A 21230-nucleotide genomic window follows, 5' to 3' on the forward strand; every position below is an offset into this window, starting at 1 on the left:
ACTTTGGCTCTGTGTTGGCATATAAAGAAGAAAAGGAAATACTGCCTGTGCATCAGCTACCTTACAGTCTGAAAGTTTTTACTTAATTGCAAATTAGGTAATATGAACAACCTGCAAGGCCAACTAAGAGTACTTGAGGTTACCTTGGCAGATCAAAAGAGCTTTACGACAATCTTCCATACTGAATCCCAACTCCTGGAGGCGAGCCAGCTGTACCTCTGTAATTGAACAGTTAACCAATCATAAATCCTTGACAGTTAGCTACTTGTTTTCACTTCTAAAATTAAGATATATCTGTATGAAAAATGGGGGTTTGTTTGTTTAAGATTGCAACTGTAGAAAAAGCATATGATTCAGCACTGCTTTTACAAAAAAAACCAAAAACGAAACCCCCACCCCATAACGTTTACATTCTAGAATATATGGGCTATTTTTATTCTCCTACAGGAAGCCAACGTACTCCATAAATTTCAGTTGGGACTAAAATTTTTTTTGTAAACCAACTCTTCATTCAGAACACAATTACTTATTTACTTTGACCTCCCCACATGACTCTCAAGTGCAGTAGCAAAGAAGAAAGCCTTTTTCACTAGTGTGTATTTCCTCATTATTGTCAGGCAGTGGTTCAATTTTTAGTTTGTAAAAAACAATTTTTTTTTGTTCTAATTAATTAACTAATTTTTTTAGTTTGTAAAAAAGCAATGTCACCAAAACACAAGATTACTAGACATGAAGAGATCACTGGTAATTATGATGCTTTCCATTTCACTATCAGTTTAACGAGTTTGAAGAGGTGGCCCCTCTTCCCCTTTAAAAGTTTGCTACCTAAGAAATACTCCATCACGATGATTTATAATGACAAGTGATGCTAAATAAAACTTACTATAAACCAACCCACTGTCATACTACAAGCAGAAAAAGAAAAAAAAAAATCTATTTTTTTCTAGTACCATCAAGTATAATGCTATCATCAGATAATTCAAAGCAATGAAGGGTTTTACACGATATTTACACGATATCAACATCTTTTGTGTTTAGCATATAATCTAGCTTCACACTACAGAAACCTCCTTTAGATATAAAAAATGGCTTCACTCCAATAGTTAAAAACATACCGAGAACGGGATCCAACACACGTTTGGGTGCCTCTCTCTTTTCATGTGTAAAGGAGGAAGTCTCATTCACCAGTGCTAAACCAGAAGGATTAGCAGTATTTTCAGCAATCGATACAGTTGAGTCAGGCATAGCTGCACTAGTCTGTTGAGGAATTGACTTTGCAATTGCCAAGAACAGTTGAACATCATTGTATGACAGTCTGATATCCAGTGCTTGCAACTGAATCTAAATGAAAAATTAAAAAATAACATTCAGTTACCCTTTTAAACATGTTTTTCCTGTATACTTTGGATAATAACAAAGCTTTTCCCAAAGGAAGACAAAATTTAATATTAAAATCTGATGACCGCACTGTTTTAAAGCTCCAGTAATAAAATTACCAAACTTGTTACTATTTACTAACAACCAAAAGCATTAAAAGCATCTATTGGGGGGGGGACAAGTTTTCCTTTGGTATAATGGTAAAAAGAAGCCTCTAAATAGATTTCTTCTCTAATAAACACTAATAATGAGATACAGAAAATAAACCTTTTTTGTTCAGTTATTAGTAACTATCTAACATGTCTACATTACCAGCCCACCTTTTTCCCCCACTATTAATCTCTATAATACATCCCAGAAACCACTCCTTCGTTACCACTAAGAGCACTTTCTGCATGCTTATTTCTTTGCCTTTTCCACTTCAGGAAAAATTTATCGTACTCTTTTCTTATACACTTGAAAGTATTCTATTGAATCCTTGGGCATAAAAAAAATCTGTGCAAGATCATGATCTAGTATTCTCTATTGCATGTATTTTTATTCAGGCCTTTAACATTACCTCTAGAATAGGAGGAAAATCCTCACTATTGAAAGCATCCAACAGTCCTGAACCACTTGGGTAGGAAGCATTCCCAACAAGTTCCATCTGAATTTGTACTGGATCAATAATTGACAGTGCGGTCTCTTGCTCATTTCCTAACCGGCATGAAAAAACCTAAAAATTAAAAATGGTTTTAAAAAAATTAGGAACTGAGAGAGCAGGCCTGGCAAGAACCTCGAAATCAAAGACTGACTCTCTATCACAAAACATGAACTACAGCCAAACTGTTCTCCACAGACAATTCCTTTGTAAACTTTAAGACAGCAGAGATTCCAATATCTTTCCAGACAATTTATTCCAGTGCCCAGCTAGGCTGTAAGTTCAGGAAAAGAGAATCTGATATGCAACCAAATATTCCCTTTACTGCTAAGCTTAACTCCACTACTCCTCCTATCACAGATACGGAAAACGCTTTGTTCTTTGGTCTACAATAACCATTTAGGATTTACCACATCTCTGCACAGCCTCTTCTTCTGAGCAAGTTCTTTTAAACTTTCCCAATATATTACGTACCCCTCAGTTCTGAGTGTTCTTGTTGCTCTCCTCTCAACTGTTCAGAGCTTCTTCAGCTCTGTTTCCCCAAGACTGGCCACAGCACTCCAGCTGTGGTCCTACTCTGCTGAACAGGATGCAAGGATCACTTTGCATACTCAAAATTCCTACTCGCAAAAGATCCCTACTGGCATATCCCAATGGCATGATACTGCTTGTTCACCTCAAGTCAGTTATGATCACAGCTTGCAGGCCTTTGCTGACCACATGGGCTTCTGTCTACCCAGTCACTCCTCAGCTTTCAGTTAATTTGCCAGTTTACAGTTGGAAGCTAGATTAGTAACCAGCAATATTTTGAGATGACAGTCAAGTGTTTCAATGTCTTAACAGAAACAATATAAAACCATTCTAAAACTGCTGTAGAATGAGAGCATTTGATGAGGAGCTAACAAACTTCAAGAATCATCTGTGCACTACTCCTGTTGTATATTTATTTATAATAAAGTATCTTTACAAGCTCCTCTTATTTTAGATGTTTTACAAAAGCAAATTTATTTCTTCTTACCTCAATGCCAAACAAACTACCAGAGAAAGGACGATCTAACAACTTGGGCTTGTAAGTGAGAACAGTAGTCCCCTTCAAAATAATTGCATTGGTATCGAAACAAGACACGTCTTCAACGACCACAAATTCCGTTCCTTAACAAAACAAAATGACAAATAATAAACAAGGCAATTGGAAATACCATTAAGGTATTTTAAGCATTTGTAGCAGGTTTCTTGATTTTCCATTCTTTAAAGGACCTTTTTTTCCCCACTAGCACATGACTTTTAATCAGAAAAGCTCCTAAAAAAGCACCAGAGAAGAATACATTTACCTGTCACATTGACCTTAACTTCCAGTTGTTTTTCTGTAGACACGTGCAATGATGAACGTTTTGTAACTACTCCACTTTTCACTGTTTTTGGAACTACAGTTGTTTCACTGCTATAAGTGCGTTGCCAGGAAGAAAGGTGATTTTCTCGCTTTTTGGTATCTCCAGGAGTATATAAAAAGTCATGAACAAGTAACAACCAGTCAAATATTAGAAATACACGAAGATTGTTCAGAACAACTGTGAAACTGGAGGAATCCTTAGTAGACCTTTTAAGAAGAGAGAAGCATACACATGAACTTTACATCTTGCATATATTTAAAATTATGCAGAAAACTACCAGTATCTAGCAAGTAAGAACTGTATGGAACTTTATAGGGCTACACTTAGTTTACAGCATCTGGCCTTTAAAATACACACACACACACATATATATATAAACAGATTGAAATTCATCAAGTTGCTGTACCCACAGAAACCCAACAGATCTTAACCACATGAATTCTAAGCTGTAATGATACAAAAGATGAATTCAAAAAATCTATGTAACAAGAAATTGATTATAAAAGCTCCTTTAATACATTTACATTATCGATACTAATTTGCAAAGTCTCAAATTTTAAAACTGATCTTTTTATTATTATTTTACATCTGTTCGGTATCAAACCTAACGTACTGCATGTGAAATTTAGTCCTGGCTCCATATCCCTCAGATTAGACATACAATGTGTTTCCTCTCACACTCTGACAGCATTTTGCAGCACAGGAAGCTTCTTTGTCATTCAGAAAAAATGCTAGCCTTACTGAACTTTTAGCATCACATTTTGAGTATCTGGCTAAGAGGGATAAAAGTGTTTGGCTTCATGATCTGGAATATCAATTATATTTGGTCACGCTAACTGGAAAATAATCTAAGTGCTTAAATACCATGAAACAATTTTACATTCAACACAGTCTGAACTATAAAATCTCTGAAGAACTGTAATTCCTTTGTGAGAAGCAGCCTGCCTGCACTGCTTCCAATAGTAAAAGCCTTTAACCCTCCCTGGCTCTCCAGGATATTTCCAAAAGGCACGAGCCAGTATAACACTATCACTGAGCTCTGCAAAAGCTTACATCTACTGCCAAGGATGCTCTCACCAGTAAAAACGTAACACATGCTTATGTGGCTAAAATTTAAAAGCACAACAGTTGGGAAGAAAATTCCTGAAACTACCACTCATAAACCAGATTAGGCTATACTGTGCAAACTAACCTCCAATCTAGGCAGATAGTGGATCAACAGTTACATGAAGAACTTTTTTTTTTTTTTTTTTTGTAAATCCCATGGCATTTTAGTTTTATTCAAATCAAAATCTTGGTGTCTTTCTGAACACAAACTTATTAAGTACTTAAAACCATCATGCATTATGCAAATCTATACAACAAATTTCTGCCAATTGCCTAAAGTTTGTTTGTTTTTTTATGAACAAGTGTCTTCAAGATTTTCTACTGGATTAAAATAGTCCACAGATTTTTTTTCAACTCCTGCAACTGCTTCAGGAGGTATCATACTTATAAAAGAGTTAGAAAGCTGAGTTTGGTCAGTGAGCCCGATTAAAAGCGAAAGCAACATCTCTAGTCATCTCACTTTACTCTCTTTTTTGTTAGTTAACATCCCTCAACAAAACACCATGCTGATACAGGTAAATACTGACATTATACTTTGTATTCCTGTTTTCGCTGTTAAATTAGAACAAAACCGATATCCACTGTGATACCTTTAAGCATTCCATGAGATTTGGATAAGGAAAACCAAACAGGGTACGATAGAATACAGAAGAGAATGTAGAGATTGTTTTTTGAAAAAGGTGCCATTTCTGTATTTATTTGATTCTCTCAGAAAGGCAAGTGTGACACCTACTGGAAAACAGCTTTCGCGCAACTTATATTAAAAATTCTATAATATGGTTTTATGCAAACATACAAGTGATAGGCCAGACTTATCAAGCTTTAAGCACTACTGATTTTAATAGGCCAGAACCTCATCTGATACATTACACATTCAAATCTAAATTTTTTTTATTGCAACGAGGGGGAAAAAAAAAAATAAATCCAACAACCTTCAGTTAACTCATAACTGCAGATTTCAATCTATCAACTACCACTGACCACCCCAAAAATGCCTTCAGATTTAAATCCAATGCCAGCAAGTTTATCTACATTAATAACAGCTGTACTAAACCCAAGACAATCCTGATCGAGTATGTCATTATTAAAAACAAACAAACAAACAAACAAACAAATCCCAGAATTACCAACCTGAAGTGCAATTCAATCTGGATTGCTCCTGGACTACTAGTATTCTTTGATGACTGAAAGATGCAATTGAACACATTCGGCATGCCTGCAGTAGACTTCTGTCCAGCATAACGTGTGTCAAATGCCATCATGGAATGAGAAACCAAGTTTACAGACTTTGTTCCATTTGAAGAGCTTTCAAAAAGCAACTTGGATTTCTTAAAATCAAACCTAGGAGAATAAAAAGCAAAACAATACATTTATTTCTAGAAGTGACTTCTTTTAAAAGTATGCATGGTATACTGCTGATATCTTTCATTTACGTATTTTCTAAAACAACTATAATCACATCTCACGTCACAGAGATAGAAAGTAGATCTGTACTGTATGCAATAATATTTTCCACTGATACAGAACCTCTGGATTAAAAAAAACCCAAAACAACATAGCAGAAATCTGTTTTTTTAAGATTACCTCTCAACATTTTCTTATTTAGAATACCATTTGTCCTGGGCAAGTCAACTGATTACTGAACTGTGACTTCAAGGACAACTTAAAATACACAGATGGTATCTTTTGAACAGTGTCATTCCCTTTCATCTTTCAGATCAGCTGAAACTCTCAATTTGGACTCTAATTAAGAAATTCTATTTCATTGCATTATTAAACCATCATTTCATGTATTATGTTAATTCCTGTCCTATAATCTCTCAGATGAGCAGAGTATTTAGGATAAGGTATTCAGTAACAAAAGACAATTCATACCTGGCTAACGAGCTGCATCCGTCTTTTCCTTTTGGATCCATCAGTTCCAGACTCACATTAACCATGTCAACGAGGAACGACATAGAAGTATACACTTCTCCACTCAAAACTGTCTGAAAGTGGAAAACACCAACATTCTTTTTAAGATCATCTGTTTCATTCCTGAATTAATATTTCAGACAAATGCAAACAGCTGTAGTGTCTTCCTCCTTCAAAGAGTTTCATTAACCATTGCTGGGGAAAAAAAGTTATGTTTCACAACAGTGTAGCCTTCAACTTGAAAAATGTCTATTAACCATTTTCACACTACTGTTCTATAGCTTCTTTGTTCTTAAACAAAATGTTGCCATTGTCATCCCTCCAAAAAAACCAAACAGTCAACAATTCTTTCAAACTGTTTCAGGTACCTTCTATTATTATTAAATCAGATTTGTAGTTTCTGAAACTTTTTTTTTTTTTTTAAAGAGTTTTAGGTGAAAAGCCTGACATGAAGAGCATACTTGTACTAGTAGAACTTTACTCATTCGTCCCTGAGATCTTAAAGAGAATCCTAGATGCTTCCTAGCAACTTTTCCCCCTGCTGTGGTCACATATTTGCTTCTTAAGCAAAGATTACAGTCGTGCAACACAGACAATGCTTAGAAGCCCCACAAGATCAAGAGAAAACATGTTATTCAACAACTTCCCTTCCCAGTAATAAGGATAAATATAGATTATTCCCAGATGCTGCCCACACTCTTCCTGAAAGGATAGTATTTGACAACAGCCAAATAGGCGATACTTGAGAACCTGCTCAAAAAAAAAAAAAAAAAGGCTCAGCTTTTATTACTGAAATTCTTCTTTCAGATTTATAGAACAAAAAGACGGCTTTTAACACAAAGTAATACACATTCCATAATCTCCTAAGTCTTTAGGAGTGTCATAGACACCATGGGAAAGGAATCATCACCCTGCAAGTGATTACAGGATAACCTTCATGTCCCTCCAAAAAGCTCCATTCAAATGGAAAAATCTTAAAGCTTGTTAATGTACCAATAATATACTGCAATAGCAGCTCAGCTTAAATACTTCAGAAAAAAAAAGTACACTTCACAGATTTGTTAACTTTTTTCCCCGACTGATATATTTCAGCAGACCTAAAATGAACTAACAAATACAAGCAATGATGGCTGTTTCTCACATGTCTCTTCTGAAGATTAGAATCTCAGAAACATGAAGCCATCATAAGAGCAAGCCACACCTGAAAGCACAACAGTATGGCCGAGACAAACCTGAATTCACAGGAGTATCTACAGACAAAAATGTTCCTTCGCTGTTTGTCTACCTAAATTTTCTTTTTTTTTTTTTTTCCCAAATCTACCAGTCCACCTGGTAAACTACAAGAAAATAACAGATATTTAGCATAATCAGCAAAAAACCCAGACATTTCAAGACAGAATTTCAACTGCATATGGTTCCTCTTACATGAATTCTTGGATCCTGCAAATCATAAGGCCGCATGAACTCTTCTATTGGCTCCCCAAGGTTGTTCTCCAGCAGTCCACGTATCAGTTTGTACTTATTCAAATCCAGAGAGCAATGGACTGATGACAGATTGCCATGTATTGATATGTCTGCAACTGCATGACTTAGCTCTCTACAACAACAGAAAAAACCCTGGTATTTCAAGGTGCTATAACACAGCAGGCAATACTTTTAAGATACAATAAAAGGCATCTAGAACACTGGCTTTAGGCTGACAGCATTAAGTGATCCTGTTTAGATTAACTCACTTGTCTAAGTTTCTCTCTACTTGTAACTTCAGTCTGAAAGGTTCTGTTAATAGGCTTCCTCCTGTCTGCCTCACAAAGTAGGATGGAAAGCTCAAGTCCGCACTTGTATCTTCCACAGCCTTTGAATACCCTCTCTGATATCTTTCCGCAGCAAATATGTCCATGTCCTGCAGATCAACCACAATGCAGTCTAAGAGGCAGATGTGATCCTCTGCAAGTGCACAGGAGACAACATATTAAGAAAGAAAAAAAAGCATCTGTACAAAACTAATGCAACTTACTTTAAAAAGAAATCTAGTTTCTCCTGGAAGTTATTCCGATTTTTTTTTTTTTTTTTAAATTTTTTTTATTCACCCTCATCAATATCTGTAACTACTAGATACCAAGCTCATTCACAGGTAAATGTAAACTCTTAATTAAGAGTCCAACTATACTCCTTATATGTCTGCAATATGCATCTCAAAACATGCCCAAATTGCAGGACTGTTCTTCCAGAAACTGAACTACAATTCCCTAATCCTTTAAGCTGCAAAAATGAACCTTGAAACTAAGTCATTTCTTTTTAAATCTACAATCTTTAGACCCAGAGCCTTACTTTTTCAGTGTCACATAAGATACAAGCAAAATTGCACTGCATTATTTTACAAGGAAAAAGAAGAGCTATATGGGGTTTCTACTATTTGTCACACACCTGGGCTGTCAGGGTTTGGTGCAATAGGTAGCTTTGATTGCTGCCCTTGTTGCTTACTCAAGGTATTCAACACAGGCTCACTCTTCAGCCTAGAAATGTTTGTTCCTGATGATTTTTTCATGAACAATCCTTCCATCACCACTTTTGATTCATCAGCACTTGTTGTTTTCTTCATGATATGTTTTGGGGTTCCCAAAGGAGATGAAAATTGAACTGAATCCTGCTAATGAAAGAAATTATGTAATTAACAATAGATTTTTAATTTAAATTCTAAGGAACAAATACACCAAGGTTCAAGCTGCAACAAACCCCTCTCAAAAAACTAAGTATTTTATTTGAATTCCAGTATCTTTTACTGCAGAAAGATGGCCAAACTCTCTTCCTATAACCATAACAGCAGATTAAAGCATTTTCTTTTAAAAAAAAATTTCAGCAACATTTTTAAAAAAGTTGTGAAATGTTTTCAGTGAGAAATTAATTCAACATCAGTGGGTTTTGCACAAAACCAAACAAAGCCCCCATGTAAATGAAGTTAAAAACAAAATAGAGGGGTAGGACTGTCAAGATATCAAGCATTTCTGTAGAATAAAGATTGTTAAATATTTAAAGCTGTTTTGCAGAACATCTTCAGGTCATGAAAACAACATATGCCATTATTTCTGCAAGATGTCAGCAACTTAATATTTTATTAGAATATGTGAACAAACACTTCTACACACAAAGTTATCATTTTATGCACTTTAAATACTTCAGTCATCGTACCAAAATATGTCCCAAAATTTTTCTGCAGTAGCTAAGTTTAAGACAGAATAAATCCCTGCCCTCATTGTTAAAATCCCCACGGGTGAAAAAAGAAAAGCTCATTAATATTGATGTATAACATTTCAGACATTTCCCCTCTACCACATACCCAGTGGAAATCTTACAAGCTTTTCCACCTTCATGATGCTGTCTAGCATCAAAAACCTGCAAAGGGTATCGTTTGCTCGTAAAATAGTCACATCAACATTAGGAATTTATTCTCTCAAAAACATGTGTCTGGCGAAACAGGTTTACACACTACCTTTAAAGTCCAAAGCCAATTTCAGGGTTCACTTAGTCTGTCATGATTTAAATTTATTAACCTCATGTTTCAATTTTACTCAGCTTCACATGCTCTAGCAGACAACAATCATCTGTCTTTAGTGATCCACTTGCCCCTTACTCTGGGATTGGTCACTTTACCCATGACTGCAGTATTGTTACTATCATTTCCCATCTTCTTTCTGTATCCAGCTTCTGATGTCACTGTACAATCCTTACTCATAAACTTTCCTTTCTGGTTTTAATTATTAATCTTACTTGCCTTACGTAGTTTTTAAATATTATTCATTAGAAAAATTCATTGCAGCCATGATCAAGAATTTTAAGATTAAAAATTTGAAGACGTTAACATTTAACTTAATAATGTAAAGACAAGACTGAAAAGTACATGCAAAGAAAAATCATCGCATCATCTATAAATCTATGAATTTTTGCAGTAAATCCAAATTAATAGCTCCTCAGACATGCATAAAGAGCACACCACAACAAATTTAAATCCAATTCTTACAGAACTCAGCAGTCTTTAGAACAGAAACATCATTTTTAACATACAAAGGAACTTTTGAAGTGCTAAATTCCACAAGAAAATTTCCTTTTTTTTAAAAATGAATGAGGAGCACCTGAACACTACTATAAAGATGTGAAATACCTCAAATAAAACTGGATCCTTGTATGCATTGCCTTGTAAAATCAGATCCTCAAAAATAAACATAGGACAAAGAAAAAATGAAAACAAAACAAAAAAAAAAAAACCCCAAACCGCACCCAACCCCATTTCAAACCCCCAAATTTCTATAGCACTACGTAACACAGTATTTTTAAGTTGAAATAGAATTACTGTGCACACATCCTTTAACTTTTAACATTAATTTAGGTATCTACCACTTACAAACCTTTAAATACGTCAGCACACTAGAGTACAGAAGAAAACTCAATATTACAGTCCAATATTCCCTTACAGTAAAGACATTGGTAGACATAAATCACATAGAGGTAACAGACATGCCACAAAACTGCTGTAGCAATTTAGTCCACCTAATTTCTGCCCCCCTTTAAAAGGGGATTAGGGGGTTCCCAGAACAACTACCCATTTTGTTGCATAGGTTAGATACAAAAAGCCATCCAAGATAGACCTGCCTTACCCCAAATTTTGTGGCTGCATCTCTCAACAGCAACACCAACTATTCCCTGTTCTGCGCCTAAGCCTTGGGTTCAAGCATTCACTGGAAACCTTTCATTAGGTTTCACATAATGCAAGCAACTACACACTCAGTTTTGTTAAGAGCAGGAAGAAAAAAAAAAAAATTAAAACCAATTCTGTTCTCCAGTGTGTTCCAGCAAGTCTCAGCCAATACAGACCCCTATTTTCTGCTACTCACACTGTTGAGATTTTGTTTGGTGAAGAGTTGAAAAAGCTACTAAACAGGGTTAGCTGAAAGCCCGTTATGCTCCCACATTCAGGTGTGCACCCAACTGGGTCCTGCTTCCTAACAAGGCCAGTTCTAGTGAGTTCCACAGAACAGTCTCCCCTCTGCCCTAAAGGTCTCAGAAAGCAAGCCCGGGTGCAGGCACAGAAGGGAGCAGCTGGGTACAATCAGTGGCAGGCCAGATCCAGGAGACTAGCTAGCACACTGCCATGGGCTGTTTCGCTACTAGTAGTACAAAGTGTATACATAAAGTAAAATGTAAGAATCATTTACCATTTTGATATAGAAATAAAATGCACAAGAACTAGGAAAAACACAAGCTGCTAAATTAAGAAGTAATGTTCTTACCTTGTTCTTTAGTGAAAAAGTACCCGGCATACCCGCAAACAGAAATCTGTTCTTGACTTTCAGTTTTCCAAGATTAGCCACAATAAGACTGTTAGACTTTGAGCTTTCAGGTATGAGCAGAACAGGAGCACCAGCCTCAATATCAAGAAGAACTCGGGAAGCTCGCTGTGCTTTATCTCTTACCTGGGAAAAGCAAAAATTCATTTAAAAAAAAAAAATACAGGGAATGGGTGATTATTTCACGCTGATTAGTACTGAATTCAGGAACACTATTCCTTGATTTACAAAATTAAGATGCGATAAAATTTTATACCAAAAAACCCCCCCCAAAAGAACTCGAACTCTTGTTTTAGGCAGAGAATAAAGGCTAGTTAAAAAGGACGAGGATGCAAACAGCACACACCTGTGCAACAGGTGCAGCAGTCAGGAGTGAAGCACACTGTCACCACCCAACTAAGAGGCATAACAGACACCACTCAGCTCACTACTTACAGAAAAGATTACTTAAGAAAAATTATTTACAAAAGGAAAAAAAACCCATCATTTAGAACAGATGTTTCAAAATCAGATTCTAACTTCCTAACTGATGCACAATGAAGCATTTTAATATATGCAAGTATTAACGGTCTTTTCTTCCAACTATGAGAAGCGACTTGTTAAACAAGACTGTTGCTATTACCTATATTCATCACCCCCACATTAGGTTTTGTACAAAATAGGCTACGACTGTCATGATTATTTATATACTCTATTGTGCAGAAGTTCAGCATCTGATTTTCTCAGTCTACCAGCCATCATACTTAATCAAAGATATACACCTGAGCAGAACAGAAGGATTTCTCACTTGGTTCTCCTTATTCAGGTATTATAACTACCTGGTGAACAGTGGAGAAAAAGGCAAGATAAAATCTTGAGCCCCTTTGTCTAGCATCACAAAGATAGGAAAACACCTGTATCAGTGCATACAGCAGGATCCAGGTGCCAAAGTTTTAAGTAATGTGCAAATTTGGTATTCTACACTTTCAAACAGCAGCAGGATGGTCCTAAATAAGGTCTTTTAACAACAAGATGAGTATGAGTAATCTCCACTAACACCAGTACTCTAAAACCTCCCATCATTTCAACTCACTGAGTTGATGCATTAACATAGATTTTATACTGCATTTCAACTTCCAAAAGTAGGCTAGGAAAGAACAGAAGAAAACCCAGACATACTGTTTGTCCTTCAATTGCTGCTCTTTGCCGCCCCAAGACATCCTGAAGCTGAGTAAAATGTTGGATGAAAGACACCACCTCTGCCTGGAAACGCTGAGTATGCACATACTGAACAGATGCCATTCGTAGAGTAACACGAATATCACACTCCCTCTGTAGCAATGGATCTGGCCTCCCATATCTACGATAAAGGTTGAAAGTAAAATTTAGCTATCTTAGCTATTTTACAAATAGCGCTATTCATTTTTTTGCATTCAAAATAATAACAGAGGATTTAACTGATGTTCATAGTATATAAATTAAAACTATTTCAATTATAGATATGAAAAACTGGTTTTATAGTAATTATTTCTAAATTACATATATTTAAGTGCTACTGAGTTTTAATTAAGCAAACAGGAAAATTCTTCATTTAGAACGTACCTCTAATGTCTACATCTAACAGATAGACCTTTGGCGATTTTATACATCTGAACAGTGGCTTATAAGGTTAAGTACTCTACTGCATGACAATATGTAGATTCAACTCTGAATCAGTGTGCTCTTACATTTGAAATTAATTCCATAATATTACTTGGGTAATTTCTAATCTGATTAATTCTAGTGGGTGGAGGTGGGGGTGGAAAACCATGAAACATCACAGGATAAGAACTATTACTTTACACAAAGCAGAACAACTTCAAGAGTACACTATGACAAAAGCAAACCCTTAATTCCAAAATTAAGGAGCAATGGAAAAATCTATTTCATCAGTTGAAAAGCTCTTCCAACTTTTAAAAAACAACTACTATTTTATCTAGGAACAAACTATCACCTAAATACTTTCAAGAACAGATTTAGAGGGAAATAAAAACCTGTTTTTCCTGGTAAGCCATGTACATTGCAGGACAAAGAAAAGCTAAAAATCCTAAGTTTATGACCGAAAATGTTCAAAGTCTCATTTAAGTCACAAGCATCCAAAGCAGAATCATGCAGACCTGACAGTTATGGGTTTGTTTTTTGGGGCTTGTTTGGTTTTTGGTTTGTTTTTTGGGGGGTGGGGTCTTAATATCGAGTAACAAGAAGTTTAAATTCATACTTATAGACTTGGAAAATGAGTGCCTCTTCACCACTTGTAGTGAAACGTTCTCTGTAAAATTCTCCATGAGCTGTAAGATCACTCAAGGACAGACTTCCAATACTTCCTTGCAGGGCTAAATCTCCCTCTGCAAAACAAAAGACAAACAATTAGGATCCTCAAACGCAGGTAAGTTACTAAAACCCTAAAGTTTCTATTAGTGGGATAAACTTGTTACAAATAATTAAATAAATCGCATTCAATTAAACATTAAACCTCACATTCAAAGAAAATCACGTCTTTCTGCTACGAAGACTATATTCACCCAAACATAACTCTATGCTTTACATACATAATGTGATCACACCACTTTGATTTGTGAAAACTTAGATATCTTCTCTAAAACAGTAATATACACTATTGTTCTGCTCTGTGAAAGTGAAGTATTAGAATCCTAGCCGATCTCAGCAAAAGTGATCAAGGGTTTGACAACTGGGAGGGACGCGAGGATTTAAAATCAAGCCTGGAAAAGCAAAGAAGCAGTGGGAAGAGAATGTGCATCTTCCCCAGGAAACAAAACACACAAAAAACCCAATAAGCACCAAAATAAAAGCATTTCAAATCACAACTCCAGTGCACACCTCCTTTTATTTCAAACTGCATACATCCTGAGCCCTCCAGTCTACTCACCAATCACTTCCAAGTGAGCTGCAAGTTTTGACACACTGGCTTTAGCAAGCTCACTAGTTGTCTTATTCAGTACTAACGATAAAGAATGAACCTGGTCAAACAAAAAGGAACAGGTTGGTATTAAACAATAGGACTTCATAGCTGGAACATCATCTTGGTTTTTTTCAAGACAATTGCACTGTAACACATAAATGGCGAACAAGAATTATCTGATTGGGAGACACTGGAGGAAAGCAACCTTTTTACTTCCTTGTTTGCACATTAACGGGTCTCCCAAGCAACTTAAAATGATCAGGTCATCAACAAATCCTAGCACTGTTATCTTCGTCCTTTTCTCTTTCAAGATTTGTCATTTTTGAGTTAGACTGCAGGACCTCTGGGCAAAGTCTATAGATATACACATAATTTAACAAAAAACAACCCATGTTTATACATATGTATAGACATATATGTATATATATTTATAAAAGTATATACTTTTTTTTTTTAAATAAACTCCATACTACCTAGAACAGCACAATTTCAGTGCCAATTTCAGTATGTCAGGTCTTTAATATTGAAGCAACTTTACCATTTAAGAGATCACAGACATTTAGTCTGTGCCCCGTGTTATCGCAGGGAGGCAAGAGACACTGCCCACAAGACTTGCACTTTCCTTAGACCCTTGGGCATAGAGCAGACTGGATGGGGCTGGGGGGTGGGTGTCAAACTCTCCCCATGAGAGCTCCATTGGATGAACATGGGGCATTCTACTTCAGCCTCCCTTCAAGTGGCATACACGTGTCTAACGAGGGTCACAGAGCAAGGGAGCCAATCATTTTGCAAATGTTTTGATTTTCTGTAACTTCTGCACTTTTTTTTTTTTAACTACATCTATGCACGCTTTAAATCTACTGTTTCTGAATTTATGCGCATTCTCCACTAGAATATAAAACATTCGATTTAAATGTCACCTTAAGTTTCTATAAACCAGACGTTTTATGACAGACAATCCAATTACTATTTTGCATCTCAAGTATACCTTCAGATCCAGCTTAGTGTTTACAGGCTCTTGGGCTTGAGAAGCTGACAAGGTATTTATTTCTGATTTGATTGTCTGCTGAGTATCTTCAGGTTGCAGCTTCATAGCATGGTTATCAGCAGTGGATCCAATCCCAAAGAAATCCAGTATCACTACCCAAGTTTGCAAAGTTATTAAGACATCTAGACAATTAAAATCAACATCTACGCTACGGTTAATTTTGTTATAGTGAGAAGAAAATTCAGGATGTTTCCTATCCACTAGAAATATATTGATATGAACTAATGAATCATCAAAGTTACTTTTTCCACAGGGCAACTTGGATCTGTCTGCTGTTGGAGAAGGAGGTGGAGTCAGAGGATACTCAGAATCAGCATCTTCTTTTTGCTTCTTACGGGAGGCACAAACTGGTCTTTGGTATAGCTGAAAGACATTAGGTGCTTCTTCCATATGGGAAGGTAGGGAACGTGGCATATCTGGATATTCTACATTGGATACCGAGGGACAAGACTGTGAAAGATATTCCTTATGTGCTAAACTGGATGGCTTGGGTGCTCCACGGGACACCATGAGATTCTTATACATAGAGTCTGGGTTTTTCTCCAGAAGATCTTCCATTAGCAGAGAACGCAAGGCAATCTGAATAGACAAAGTCTGAGGATGATCTTTAGCAAACTCAACATCAAAATCCTGAAACTTAAGGCTGACAAGGCCTTGTGCACCAAGCGTAAGATCACCACTTAACTGAACCTGGAGCTCTGAGATATGAAAGTTTGCTTGAATCTGAGTAAAAGACTTTGTTTCCCTGATAGCTAATGACTTGTTTGGAACAGAATTAAAACTAGAATGGCTGAATAAGCCATTTTCCTTCCGTTCACTTGAGAATTCTGTGCCTGTACTATGAAGTGATGCTGAAGGAGAACTATGAGAAGTTGAAGATACAGAAGTGGTTGGAAATTTGTTCAAGTCTTCACTGTAAATTAAATTATCCAGAGTCTGCAGGACTTGTTCATACACATGTTTTGCTAACACCACCTACAATGTAGAAAAAAGAAACAATCATCACATTAGAGCTCCCTATATTAATAAAATCAGTACATACATTTTAAAACTGACAAGTGGAAAGACTGGAATTTGAAACCAGACAAATTTTCAGCTTGTCCACAAGTAAAAAATAATCCAGAACAAGGTACAATGCAAAGTCGAAGTAAAACAATTCTTCTGTATTAGCTCTGTAAGATGACATAATCTGGAAACATACAGGCTAGGGTCCTAGAATAGGATACCTTGTATTCCTAGGCAAAAAGCATCCACACAGAGTTAGTTAAAAATAATTCACCATACAAACTAGCCTTAATTTACCATGCTGAGATTATACAGTAATATAGGGAAAAAACATTCTACTTAGCCATCATTGCTTGTCTCCTTAGCTTTAGAAGTTTGTTTCCTCTATTTAAAATCTCTGCTCCTGCAGAGGTTTTTTCAAGATAATAGGATTTTAATTCTTAGTTTCTACTAGAACTGCAAATAAACATATTTGAACAGTGACACATTTATTTTTCCTTCTGTGACAGGTGTTCAGGGTAAGTAGAAGTTAGACTAATTCATAAAGATGTCTAAAATGCCCCAAAACAAGATTAAATTTTGGTCATTGTTATTATGACTTAAGACTGTCTCTTCTAAACAGATGTATAAGGATCTGATTTCTAAACTACCAACATGTTAAACCTGAAGGTATTTGCCTGAAAAATACTTGTCTTCTATGTAGGGAAATACTTTTATATTGATAGTAGAAATACTACATTACTATACCTGAAGAGGGTTCACAAATTTCCCTTCAATCTTCATAATGCTTGATATTCCAAAGTCTTCATTACTCAGAGGAAAAGTTAAATCCAAATCTCTCTCTAGTGGTATCTTTTCCAATTTAAACTGGATGGTGGTGTTATTCAGAATGTGGAAAGCTGTTAAGAGAAAGTGAAATGAAAACAACTTTATAGTAAGTGAATGGATCAATCCTATGAAGACTGTACAGCAGAGATAACATAGTAGCTATTTAACTTGCTCAGAATCTCTTAGCAATGCTAAAGTAAGTACATATGGCTATGTTTTTTTTAAATTCCTGCAGGAAAGGCGCTACTCAGTTTTTGATTAGGAGACTAAAAATGGATATAAATAAAATAACTTGTCCATTGTAATTAAAATTGAGTAGTATATTTCAGGAGGATGGGTGAGACAATATACAATCAGACCTATGGTCAATACACATTTTTAGTACCATCTACTAGTTACATTAAAAAATTAAGAGTCCTCTGATTAACATACCATGGCCTTTATGTAACGATTCAAAGAAGTCATGACGAGTAAAATGGGATTCTTCCTGGCTATTAATACTGGCAGGACCTGAAGAAGAATGCAGCCCATGAGATATTTCACTTGCAGGCTCCCTCTTGCTCGTAAATTGACTGCTATTTAAAGAATACATTTTAATATCTTTAATTTCAACTTGCAGTCTATCACTTGTAGATTCATCTTCTCCTGGTACAAAATTCTGAATAGATATTTGTCCTAGATGACCTACAAGCAATTCAGAGCTACCAGGCTTTCGAGGTATTGAGACAATCGGTGATTCAATGTTTACATTTAATATAAGCTTAATAGTATCAGTTTTGAGAGGTTGTGATCCAAATGCATAGCCTTCATTATCTTCTATGTTGGCAACATCTCTTGATCGTGGCGTCGTATCAAACAAAGAAACCATTTCACTGTATTCAGCAGTTTTAGTTGCCAAGACTGTAGTAACTTTTGAAGCTGCACTTTTCAGCATGCTGCGGAAATTCTCTTCCAATTCATCCATTGACAAAGTTAGTTCTTTCAAAAATTTAGCTGAGTGGTTGTAGTGTAAGGAGGCCATTTTGAGGTTGAGAGAACATTCCTCTTTTGACTTTTCTGTGAAAGTGAAACTTAAAGCATCTGGAAGGCTATTTCCATCATCAAGCCTAAAGAATAAAGATTCAAAGTAATCTACATCACCAATGAGATTTTCATACCTTACTGTATTCCCTATGCTGACAACATACTGGTTCTTCACACTATCTTGTGTTAGGTCCGTAAGGTGAAGGCATCCAAGAGAGCCATTTACATCAAATTTACTACACATGGAGACATTGACTTTGGTGCCACCAATACTGGCTGTTGCAATTTTTCTGCCGTATTTTTCTCCATTTGTCATGCCAACTGTCCTGAGGAGGAGTATATTTAACCAGTGAATATCAACTGCTACCTCTGTATTCTGTACATAAGTAGACTGGAAGGTTTCCTGTTCCCTGCAATCTCTTTCCAAGTCAGTTATTAAAGGCTGAGGACTAGAATCTTCTTTCTCCTTCGGGAAAGATTTCTGGAGAAACCCAATCAGTTCAACAATAGTCTCTGGATTAAGGATGATATCCAGGTTGTTCACCTGCACAGAGATCACCTGCAGACTGCTATCCAAATTCATTGATGGGCATTCTGCACTCACAAACTGATACTCTAATTTTATCAGGGACTCTTGATCTTTTCTGCTACCACCAGATGAAGTATTTGAGGCTGTAGTGCATCTCTCTGCCAAACTAGCTACATCAATGGGACGCGCATCATATGGTCCATAAACTGGGGACTGAGCCCTGCTGTCTCGAAGACTTCCTGTTGGCACATCAAAACTCAGATTCTTATGAGAAGCCATCAAAAGATCAAAATCTGTTCCATACGTTTGCATAGTATCAACCAGTAACAGGCCATGAACAGTCAGGGACACTTCTGCATCATATGGCCTTTTCACAAAATGGGCATTGGTGCCAAAAACCTTGAGTACAGAGATATATCGTCCATTACTTTCAACACCCAGCTGCATACAGTTTACTTTGAACTCAGCCAAAAGCAGCTGAGATTCAACAAGAACTTCCCTGGTATGTTGCTCTAGCATTACAACACTCTGTGTTAGATTCATTACAGAATCATGCAAACTGCCAAGCTGGTCTACCTCTGCAAAAATCTTGTCTTTCCCTAAATGTAGGGCATCGGAAGACTTAGTTTCAGATGTACTCAGCTGTGTACAACAGTTCTTCAGAGCCGATATTTTGTCTTCATTGATATGAATTTTCAAGTCTGGCAGAGTGCCAGACAAGACAGCTCCCGGGTATTTTGGGTCAGATGTGTATATCAATCTGCGCTCCAATTGCAGGTGAACATTGAATTTTTCTACCACATGAGTTGGACCCACATCACTATCTTGAACGTGTTTCCAGTTGTCTTTCACTCGGCCCACCATGATCTGAAGGTCCATAAATGAAAGCGTGTATGTCTCATACATTTTTTTACTCATTAAGTGTGCTTGTAGCTGCTCTTCACTTATTTCTAATCCAGTAAATTCAGACATTTTGACGCCACTATTAGTGTTAGATTCTGGTGGTGGAGTATTGGGAGGAGTTGCAAGAGGTGTTTTATATTCCTCATCACTCAATTCATTGACTTCTGAAGAAAAAGTATCTGCACTCCTTTTAGATTCTTCTGTGGATTAAAAAAATAATAGTAAACAAACAAACAAACCAAAGTATTCTCCCCTCTCCTTGGATATTTCCCATCATTACCTGATCATCCTGTCTGAAGTTGTATTTTTTTAAACACAAAGCACATCCAGTACTGTCCTTGCCTCCTTCCGCTGTCACTTTTTTTTTTCCTCAACAGGAAATCTACTACACTTCTTTTACATGCATGCAGATGTCAGTCACAATGTATTATAGAATCTATTAAAAGACACTAATGTCTCGTTTTTTAACCCACTTACTATTACTACAAGATTTACTTTTAATCAAGTTGTTAAAAAAAAAAAATCCATTACTCTGCCTACGCAATTCTTTTGATCCTCAAAACCAATTGAAAGGTAAGAGCTACTTAACTGCAATATATTTATGATCAGAAGTTTTTGTCCAATTAATTTTATTGCCCAATATAACTTTCATTTTATTATCATAAGAAAAGGATTTTTTTCTATTCTACAAAGCAGGAACAACCCTCAAAAACTTTCCTGTACTTTTTTACCTTTTTTTTTTTTAAGCTCAAGCTACTCTAAACAGCCCAATGCCTCAATTTCACAGGGAAATACAAATCAACCTTGCAGAAACAATTTGTGTTCTTTTTCTAGTTTGCCCTAGGACAGAATTTACTAAAAAGGAAGCTACTAAAACCTTGCAAAGATTAGTTGGTGCTAGAAAAGATCAAATGATTCAAAAACATCCAGAGTAAAAACATTCAACTGTAGACAATTTTGGGCTTGACACCTCAAATTTCCACTGCACCACAAAACAGCTCATCCTACAGCTGTAATTTTTAAAAAGGAAATGGATACACATAGATCTCTCTTCCAATTTTTTTTAACATCTCCTCACACACCATACAGTTCAGCTAAATTTTAAGTAGGTCTAATTTTATTTACAAGCTCCACTGTACTTTCTTTTTATCCTAGTGGAACAGGAAAGAAGCAATGATTTGTTTAAGA

The 21230-nt window shown here is 36.2% G+C and overlaps 1 protein-coding gene across 5 annotated transcripts in view; it reads right to left on the minus strand.

The window, feature by feature from the left end:
• Window positions 1-21230, minus strand: part of VPS13D (vacuolar protein sorting 13 homolog D) — a 110812-nt gene that overhangs the window by 72494 nt on the left and 17088 nt on the right. For 2 of the 5 annotated variants that reach the window (XM_076356199.1, XM_076356195.1), the window contains exons 19-35: window positions 18020-20242; window positions 17507-17658; window positions 15695-16729; window positions 14674-14764; window positions 14005-14131; window positions 12927-13107; window positions 11712-11894; window positions 8854-9073; window positions 8163-8373; window positions 7855-8026; window positions 6391-6503; window positions 5647-5856; window positions 3349-3614; window positions 3036-3169; window positions 1937-2092; window positions 1116-1341; window positions 144-218 (exon numbers count right to left, since the gene is read on the minus strand). In XM_076356199.1, coding sequence (XP_076212314.1) covers window positions 144-218; window positions 1116-1341; window positions 1937-2092; window positions 3036-3169; window positions 3349-3614; window positions 5647-5856; window positions 6391-6503; window positions 7855-8026; window positions 8163-8373; window positions 8854-9073; window positions 11712-11894; window positions 12927-13107; window positions 14005-14131; window positions 14674-14764; window positions 15695-16729; window positions 17507-17658; window positions 18020-20242 — 5775 coding nt within the window. Of the gene's footprint in view, window positions 1-143; window positions 219-1115; window positions 1342-1936; window positions 2093-3035; window positions 3170-3348; window positions 3615-5646; window positions 5857-6390; window positions 6504-7854; window positions 8027-8162; window positions 8374-8853; window positions 9077-11711; window positions 11895-12926; window positions 13108-14004; window positions 14132-14673; window positions 14765-15694; window positions 16730-17506; window positions 17659-18019; window positions 20243-21230 lie in introns of all 5 variants that reach the window. The other 3 variants (XM_076356197.1, XM_076356194.1, XM_076356196.1) reach the window with 2 other exon arrangements.

Source organism: Aptenodytes patagonicus, chromosome 19 (assembly GCF_965638725.1).
Source record: "Aptenodytes patagonicus chromosome 19, bAptPat1.pri.cur, whole genome shotgun sequence".
NCBI lineage: Eukaryota > Metazoa > Chordata > Aves > Sphenisciformes > Spheniscidae > Aptenodytes > Aptenodytes patagonicus.